Here is a 9263-nt window from a genome sequence, read left to right on the forward strand (position 1 = left end):
TGTGGGGGGTGGAAAAGAAGGGGGGGGGGGGGGGGGGGGGAAGTTTTTCCCTTCCTGGCTGTTCATAGGGTGGAGAACACGTGTGTGGCCTGTGCAGCAGTGAGCCTCCCCTATCCAGGCACAGGATGGCTGTGTCCCAGCAGCATTTCCAGTGCTTTGGTTTCCAAGGGACTCCTGGGAGCCTGTAGCTAAAAGTGAGTGGGCCCTTCACTGGGCTGGGGTGAGAAAGCTCAGCATTTTGCAGGATGGGGCCCTGGCTTTTGATGCATTTCAGTGTGTTGGAAGGAGTACTGTGGGTATTCTCTTGGCGTCCACATTAAGCTCTCAAATTTTCCCAGAGAACTGGGCAGAGTGAAGTACAGTCACAGAAAGGGAGCAATTAATTAAGCAGCTCTGTGCCTTCTTGTGGTGTCGACCCCAGCAGTGCCTGTGAACTGCATAAATGCACTCAGGCTTGCTGTCCAGAGCTCTGATCTGGGCAAAGCTGACTGCAAAAGGACTCGTTTCAAAGCCTCTCTTGTATTCTTTGGTAGCACGTACAAGGAGAGTGTTACAGACATTACTGCTCTGCCTGTAATGGCTAGGGAAAAAGGCTCAACAGATTAGTGGGCTTTTTTTTCCTCTCCTGTGTGTATGCTTTTGTTGGAGATGAGGAATTAGCGCTACTGATTTTTTTTTTAAAGACTCGTGAGTGCCCACAACTCAAACTGACCTAGGCACTTTTGTTGGCTTAGATAGAATTTTCAAGTTATTTTTAAATGCTGGAAGTCTTGCAGAGGTCTGGGAATGTTGAATGATTGATTATTTGCATCATAGAGCATAGGAGTCACAGCCCTGCACTGAGGCTCCATTGTGCTAGGTGCTGAATGCACACAGAACAAAATGGCTGGGTTTGGTCTCAGTACCATGAAATTGGAGCAGAGGCAACTCCCATCCCTTTTTTCTGATATATCTGTGCATGCTCAGTGTGATACAGCAGTAACAAATCACAGATATGTTTTTTATAGCAGATGAAGTACAAATAAAGACTTGATTTGTATAGTGGGCATTTGCTTAACATCTTGAATGGCAGGGCACAGTAAACAGTATATAAATGCTTGGATGGAAAATAATTGTTCATGCACAGAGCTGATAACAGTGCCTATGTGTACTTTCAGCTGTGTTTCTCTGTCATGTCCAGGCCTCTGGTCAGTGCTACAGTGCTGTTACCAGATGACTTGTATTTACTGCACTCCTTTGATCGCTTTGCCAGCGTGACATCTGGCTAGTTTCCCTTTGCCAGGGTCCCAGGATACAGGGGAAGTTCTCACAGTTACTCATATCTGTCTTTCCCCTTTACAGTTAGCCTGAGAAGTGAATGATTCCTCCCCTCCCTGCAGGTGCGGATTTATTTGATGGGGAGGGGGGCTAGGGGTGAGTGTTGTTTTTCCCTTTTCTCAAGGGTCAGACAAATTCAGCCCCACACCAGTGATGTTAGGTTCTACAGGCTATCACAAGGCCCTTATATTTACTGTCACCTTGAGGTAGTCCATAGAGTCACAGTGGTAATGGTTCATTCTGTAAACATAGGTGGTTCTCTGTGTGCAAGTGCCTAGAGCTGAGGAAAGACAGAAATTCGTTCCTGTGGGAGTTGTTCTGCACTTGCCCCCCCTAAAATCTGTCTTGGGCACAGAGAGGCTTTATTCTTGCAATACAAAATTGATCTTGACTATGAAGTGTTTGACCATGGCTGACATCTTGGAACAATAAGAGGGTGGGGTTTTTTTATTTCTGATTACTTTTAGGTATCTTGCAGGCAGCAAGCCCCTTGGAAGATGAGTAACATGTCATCATGCTTGGGCTCCTGATCGGTAGGAAGTAAATGCATTTCAAAGTGCTCTTGGTAGCCGGTGTTGCTGGAGACTGTCCTGTCCCAGTAACCTACAGTAACTGAAGTGTCAGTGCCTGTGCGTGGACAGCCACTGAGAAATGTCTCTCCCTGAAGCCAGGCTGTTGCTCTGTGGGAAAGGATCTCATGCTAGCCAGCAAGTGTCACACTTCAGTTTTCAGTGTTACTTTGAGGCCTTCATGTCAGTGAGACATTAGAGACCTGCACATCATACTGAGCAGACCTGAATGAGTACTTACAGCAATTGTAAGCTTTTCACAATATTTTCATCTTGTGTCTGATCAGGGCTCAATCACAAACTGAACTTGTGACTAAACTCATTTATTTAGGAAAAATTCTTTCTTTAACTGAAGGGCGTCAAATTGAAATATTTTAGCAAAACCCTGAAACATGGGGGCAGGTGGAGCAAGAACCTGCCTCTAACTCCTGTTTCCCACTGCAGGCCAACCTCCACAATCTGGCAAACAAAAACATTTGACTGGTTCTGCCTTAAACATAAGATGATTTTGGCTGCGTGACTCACTGTTTTGTATTTGTTGTTTGTATTGCTATAGCAGTTGAGGCTCTTAAACTTTGGATCCGAAACCTTGTTGTGCCAGGTGCTGTTAGGAGCATGGGAAAAAAACACACCAAAAAGGCCATGTGAGGAAGAACATGAATTTCTGCATAACTCAAGACAACAGATGGCTACAGATGGGGGATCACAAGGAACCTATAAAATAATAGTGAATGACCTGTGCAGTGAGTAATAGTCTTGGTACATCACTTGTCTAAACATTGCTGAGGTTTTGTAGATGCTGCAGCAAAGGGGAGTTTGAAGGAGAATGATGGAGTAACAGAAGTTTACAGTCACATCTCAGCAAGTGAGAAAGGCAGCAGAGGGAATAGTGGCATACTGAAAATGATGCTTGAAGGAAGATGTTTGCTGCAAAATCTAGTTAGTTGGTTGTGGATGCTGTGGTCATATATGAGAGAGTACAGATACAAGAGCAAAGTGCAGGCAGAAAGTGTGTTTTTTGGAGGAAGGAAAATGGAGCCATGGGGAAAAGAAACCTACAGGCAGGCTATACATTCAGAGTTTTGACCTGAAACTTTGGGTGTGTTTACTATTAGCAATTCAAGGAAAAAGAAAGTGCTGTTTCTTTGGATCATAACCTTTAACCAACATGTGACATGAGGGAACAGATGAGTGAAGCAGAATGCATGTGTTCCTTTATTTGTAGCACAGATGTCTCCATAAGGGGCAAAGGAAAAATGCTGCTTTTTGTAGTGTTGTTTATTTAAACTTCAATTTAACAAAATTAGCCTGTTCAGAAACTTCAGTGAACGTCCTTTTTAAGTTGAAAGCTTGCAGAGCAAGATGCAAGTCAAATGCCAGCCCCAGCAATTAGCATGCATCCTTTCATGAGTGTCAAACTGTGCTTAATCTCTACTGATCGGGTTCTTTTTCTCCTACATGCTGTCTGCAGCTAAAAATAACACCAAGTTAGAGATGTACCAAAGTTAGCAGCTGCCCAGTTTGTGGTTTTTCTGAAGCAGCTTGCTCTCTTCCCCAATCACGGTTTTTCTTCTCATGAAGCATGAGAGGCAACACGGATGTCACAGCATGTATTTGGGAAGCTCTCACTGGCTTGAAGGGTGTCCAGGAGCTCGTGTGCTCTTAGATCACAGTGTAAAAGGTATTGCTTGGAGTGCAGCTTCCCACATAAAATCAAAAAGGTGTGTTGGTGTTTGATAGGAAGGTTTCTCATGAAGGAAGTGGAAACACAGCATGACATGACTGCAGAACAAGAGAGGATGTATTTAAATAGACTCCCCAGAAGGTGGTTGGAGAAATGGCTCTATAATAGGAAATGCATTGGCTGCTTCAGCATTAAATGCTCTCCCCATGTGTTCTCTGCAGTAGGGACCCCTCTCAGCTGAGCCATTTTTAGCTGTGTGGAAGAGCCCAGTTGTTTATCTCCATGGCTCTCTGAGCAATGAACTTCTGTCGTACCACTAGAGGGGGACTGCACGCCGTACACCTCCCGTCCTGCTGGGCCTCACTGGCCACCCCTCAGTGCCCACCAGCCCAGCAACGCCAGCAGCACGGCCCACTCTGCTCTGGTGAGCACTGGGGTCTCACAGCACCTGTGAAGGTCAGGCATTGCAGGCAAAGTGTAAAGGCACGTGGACGAGGATAGCATGATTGGTATAGTATCTACATACTTCTCTAGTTATCCAGTTCTGCAGAATGTTGGGTTTTATTCCCACACAGTTACAAAAAGTGTCCTGAGTATGACTTGTGTTCAGAGAAAGGTAAATAGTGTGTGTGCAACATCTCTGAGTCACAACGTGTGAATAACCTCTCTCCACACCTGGATGAAAGAACATAACAGCAGCTTATTCAGCAGTGCCATTAAACTGGTCAAAGATGAAATGGAAACATGATTGTTTCTAGATGCTGGGAGAAAAGTGAGGGCTTTAGATGTAACAGACCTAGTTGTGTGCTGTTCCTGACCTGCCTGTTCCCTGCTGGTTTGCAGGGCTTTTACTCACGTGTTCACCTTTGGCCCGACGTTCCGAGCGGAAAACTCGCAGAGTCGCCGGCACCTGGCGGAGTTCTACATGGTGGAGGCTGAGCTGTCCTTCACTGAAAGCCTTCAGGACATCATGCAGGTGGGCACTCCCGATGTCTATGCAGGACTGATACCAGAGTGTCTTCCTCCTGTACTCCCTGCCCTCAGCTGGGGTCACAGCTCCTCTCACCCTGTGTGAACCAAGTAGGGATTGCACAGGTATTTCCCAAGGAGGAGGGTTTGCTCAGCAGACATGAGGCTATAGAGAGGATTTGGAAGGGAAGATAGAAGTGCACACAGCCCTCATCTGAATGGGAAGCTCCACAGTTGTTGTATTGCCAGGGAATATAAATGTACTTGACTAGTGCTAATGAGTGGCACCCTCCCTTTCAAAATGTTCAGCACCTTTCCACTGAGTGAGCAGTGTTTAAGCAGTGTGCTCTGTAAAGGCCTCCTTGAAATCTGCATTGAAATCTGAAGAAGAAACAACAGTTTCTGGCATACACTGTTCACTGTGGCTTTAGCAGAAGACCAGAGGAAATCCTTCATCAGCTGGTTTTTGATTTTTCAGGATTGACCTCTCAGATGCAGTTTAACCACATGATGGATGCCTATACACCTTACTAGTCTCAGCATAAGCCAGCTTATACCCAGTAGGACTTGTATGTAAACATACACATACACTCTCATTTATCAGATAAGCTCTGTGGAAAGTGATTGAAAAAATAACCTTATAAAGAAAAACACCTGAGGCACTGGCTGCAGATTTATAAAATAACATCCAGGTGGTGGTTTCTTCAGCATGGGCCATAAACAGTGCTGAAGCAGCATGGCCTGAGAGCACAGTTGGTGTGCTCTGTGTGCTGCTTCTGAATCTGAGATGTCTGCATGACACTGGGCTGTGTGGACTGATCCATTGGGAGCCTGTGCTCCATCATGAATAGCATCCTCCTCTTTCTTTTGTCTCTCCTTTTCTCCACAGCTTCGTGTATTCTTAGAGCACAGCCTGTGTATATGTATACACCTTAATTCCTGAGCCCCCTTGTTTCTCTAGGTAATCAGGAGTCAGTTAAAATCTTCACTACTTTTTTCTAGTATAGTAAGCAGGGTCTTCTGTTGAGTGGTGTTTGAGCCCTTCAACACAGAATCAACATACCTTGTGCGGAAAACCTTAATTTCCTGGTTTTGAAGTATAGACAGCCAATTCAGACAATTCAGAGAATTAGATTTGAGAACTGTTCTGGAATTTGTAAGGCTTTTATTTGTAGAGAAAGGAGGAACTTTTCCTCTCAATTTTTGCCTTTGTTGTTGCTAAGTATCTTGTGAAGTTTCAGCTTGTGCTCTCTTTAAATCTTCTTTCTGTCTCAAAGTCTTTGACAAGCACCTTTCCCTATAACAGAAAGTCTCCTAGCAGCCATTATTTTGCATTTCTCATAGTGAGTATGTATTGCAACAGGCTTAATTTTGTGGTGTTCTTACTTGGGGAAGTGGAGTTCCCACTTTGTTTATTTTTAAACCATTGAGCAATCTCTCTTACAACAAAACAAACAAAAAACCTCAATCAACAGAAAACCCTGCTCGTTGCTCTAAAACCTAAGTGTCTCTCCTGGTGTAACTGACCTAAATTCAGTGTTCCCTTATGTATCTGCCCATCGGGTATTTTGTCTGTTTGTTGTCATCTGCAAGTTCTTTATTCAGTGAAAAACGCCCAGTTGAAAGCCTTCAGGGCTCTTGGCCAGGGTTATTATCTGAACTTTGTCCTCACATAAGGAGCTGGATTGTTAAAAATTTATTTTTAAAATTGCTATTGGACATTTGGACTAAGTATCTCTCACTTGAGCAAGTTACTGTGCTGGGAATGCTCAGCTTCTTTAGGGACATCTTGAAGTATTTGCTTATATACCATTAAAGAGCCTTGCTACGAAGATGTGCATGTTTACCATTCACTGTTGAGGCTTGAGATCTTTCGGCCAAAGCTCCAAAAGAAACATAGTTTTCATTATGAAATAAAAGGGAAAAAAGGAGATTTAATAACCAAGCTACATGTATTTGGGAACAAAGGGCCTGAAGTCTTAGAGCAGTGGCCTTTTTTCCTCTCTGTAATTGCACAGAGTAGTGCTCAGTTATTCTTAAATTAGTAGCACAGTTCTTACGAAGTCTCATGTGTCTTAATCATGCAATCTAAATTTCTGTTCTGTGCCAAAATGTGTTTTAGTGCTACAAAGAAGCTTCTACTCTCACAGTGCTGGTTTCACAATACTTAATGTGGAAAGTCCCGTGTGCTCAGTGCAGTACTTCACGCTGCATGGCTGGGTGATAGTATTTCTGCTTTAGTGTGCAGGGTACATGTAAGGGTATCTAAGGAGAGACCTCTTTTCTCCTCCAAAATGGATGAGAAAGAGAGGGATTTAGAAAAAGGTCAGACAGACAGGAGAAGAGGTGCAGTTGTGGAAGTCTGGACTCCCTAGAGCCATCAGCCTCCCAGTACCTGAACTGGTGATCCAAGGTCTCCAGTTTTATTTGTCCTCTGAGATGCCTGTTATCACTCTCTCCCTCCCTCCCTCTTCAATGCTGTGTCATGTGGTTGTATTTGTAGGCCATTATCTCCTATTTTTCATTCCACTGTATCAGCAGTGCAGTATATTTAAAGGATCCCACTTCACTCATGACACTAATGGAGTCTCAAAAGAGGCCATATGATACAGTCATTATTGAATTTCATCAAAAGCACACACAAAGCCATGAAAAAAGGCATTATTTAGGCTGTAAAGTTAGGAAATGCAAGAAGGAAGTTTTCCTGAGGGCATTGTCAGGGGTTTATGCATAGTGTTAGTCTTCCTTAAAAAGGTTATATCCTAGCACTACTGTCTCTTTAAGGGATGGAGAATATTTCTCTTTAAGATGGGGCATACAATTTAACACTCAGTATTTGAGCTGTGTCCTGAGGGCAGGAGTATTGTCTTCCACTGGTTATGTACTTCATCAAAATTAATTTGCTGTCATTACAGCCTAGTGACATGGAGCATTATTACCTCCATTTTACAGAGGGGAGTTCAGGCATGAAATGAAATCAGGTACCCATTCTGGGTGTCAGCTTTAGAGAGCTTGGATCTAAAACATGTATGTGATTTGATTTCCAGACTAGTTTTCACTCAGCATTCTGTCTTCAGTACCAAGTCTGAGGCACTTGGGCAGGTCTGACTGCAGTCTTGAGGGAGCAAACACTGGTAATCACATGAGAAGGGTTTGTTCTAAGAATTTTGCACTCTAAGAGTTTTACAAACTCTTTAGGGACATTGGGCTATCTGCAGGACTGTAGGTTCTTTGTCTGAAGTAGTATCCAGCTGCCATAGCTCAGGCTTGTTCTCTTCCCTAACTTTTATCAGCATTCAGCTGCAGTGGCCAGTGGAGCAGTGGTCTGGCAGACAAGCCTCTTTCCTTGCACAGCAACAGCATCTCTCCAAAATGGGGCCTGAGCTGTTGCTTGTATTGCTGAGATGAGATTTTATGACCAAGATCAGATGTGAATCCTCTCCTCTGTGTGTATCTGCACACATAGAGTGGGTGTGAGCAAGCATGGAGGCAGCAGCAGTGGTCCACTGGTGAGTGTTTCATATGTAAGGAGCCTGTGATCTACACTGCATCCATATGCATGGCCCAGGTAAATACATACATAAAAATCTTGCTGGCAGGTCGTGTGATTTTTCTTATGTAATCTTTCTTACGTAATAAAGATGATGATTTGAACCTTTCTTGGAGTGCACCTTCAATTGCTGCTTTTACTGCTGTTTTATTGATGATTTGCTCTGTTTCAACTCTGGTCATAATTTTATTTGGGAAGAGGATAAGTTGCAGTATCAAAAGATCCAGGGTAAAATTAAGCAATACCCTTGGGAGCTGCTCGTAATCAAAACTGAGCTGTTAACCGTTAAACAACAGAGCAACATTGGGGAAGGCCAGTGTTGATACTGCTGAAGTTGCAAACGTGAAACTCAAAAGAGAAAGGCTAAAAGGGTTGAGGGAGGGGAGAAAGCTTTAACCTCTGTCCTCCTTCCTTGCCCCCCTACCAGCACAGTTTCTACACCACCACTGTGAAGCAACCACATTATTGGGCTCTTGGGGCATCCAGAGTCCCACCTCTGAGATGAGCTACTTGCTGTGATTCCAGTGCCTTTTTTCCCCTGTGTATGTCTCCTGTCAAACATGTATATTTCAGAATATGTTCAAACCAGTCACTTCACCTATATCTCACACTCATGTGTTCCCTTAAACCAGCAAGCCAGTGATTTCACTTCTCCACTCATTTTTCCTATAGCCTACTTTGCAGTCCTTCATTATGCTATCTGCTTAAAGACATAAATTCTCAGTTTGAGAGTTTTTTCCCCTCCTTTTTTTTTCCATCTACTGTTTGTGCCTAGTACTTGTTTGGCATAAATAAGAGCAGTGAGGAGGCCAGTGTATGACCCACGTGTCTGTCTTTTTTGCCAGGATAAAACCTCAGTCTCAAACCTGGAAATATTTCTCAGATTGTTTTTCCCATACCACCCACATCTTTTTTCCACAAGAGGAAGCTGCTTATGTTGAATGCTGTGGGAACCTAATTGTTACTTTATCGCACAGTGAGGAAAAAAAGTGCTAATTAAACAACATGCCTTTCCAAAACCAGATGATACTTTCATTTTCTAGAAAGAGGAAGCTCAATGTAAAATCCCTTCGTCTCTGCCTGGTGAAACCAGATGAATTGCTAAGAAGTTTTCTAATTTCATTTGCATAAGCCTTTTTCTAGCTACTTTGAAGAAAGTTCAAAGCTGACTGTG

At 43.6% G+C, this 9263-nt stretch overlaps 1 protein-coding gene across 1 annotated transcript in view; it reads left to right on the forward strand.

The window, feature by feature from the left end:
- NARS2 (asparaginyl-tRNA synthetase 2, mitochondrial) overlaps positions 1-9263 on the forward strand; it is a 45592-nt gene that overhangs the window by 21376 nt on the left and 14953 nt on the right. The window contains exon 6 of the mRNA XM_031065983.1: positions 4414-4546. Coding sequence (XP_030921843.1) covers positions 4414-4546 — 133 coding nt within the window. The remainder of the gene's footprint in view (positions 1-4413; positions 4547-9263) is intronic.

The sequence above is a fragment of the Geospiza fortis genome, unplaced genomic scaffold, assembly GCF_000277835.1.
Source record: "Geospiza fortis unplaced genomic scaffold, GeoFor_1.0 scaffold16, whole genome shotgun sequence".
Classification (NCBI taxonomy): domain Eukaryota; kingdom Metazoa; phylum Chordata; class Aves; order Passeriformes; family Thraupidae; genus Geospiza; species Geospiza fortis.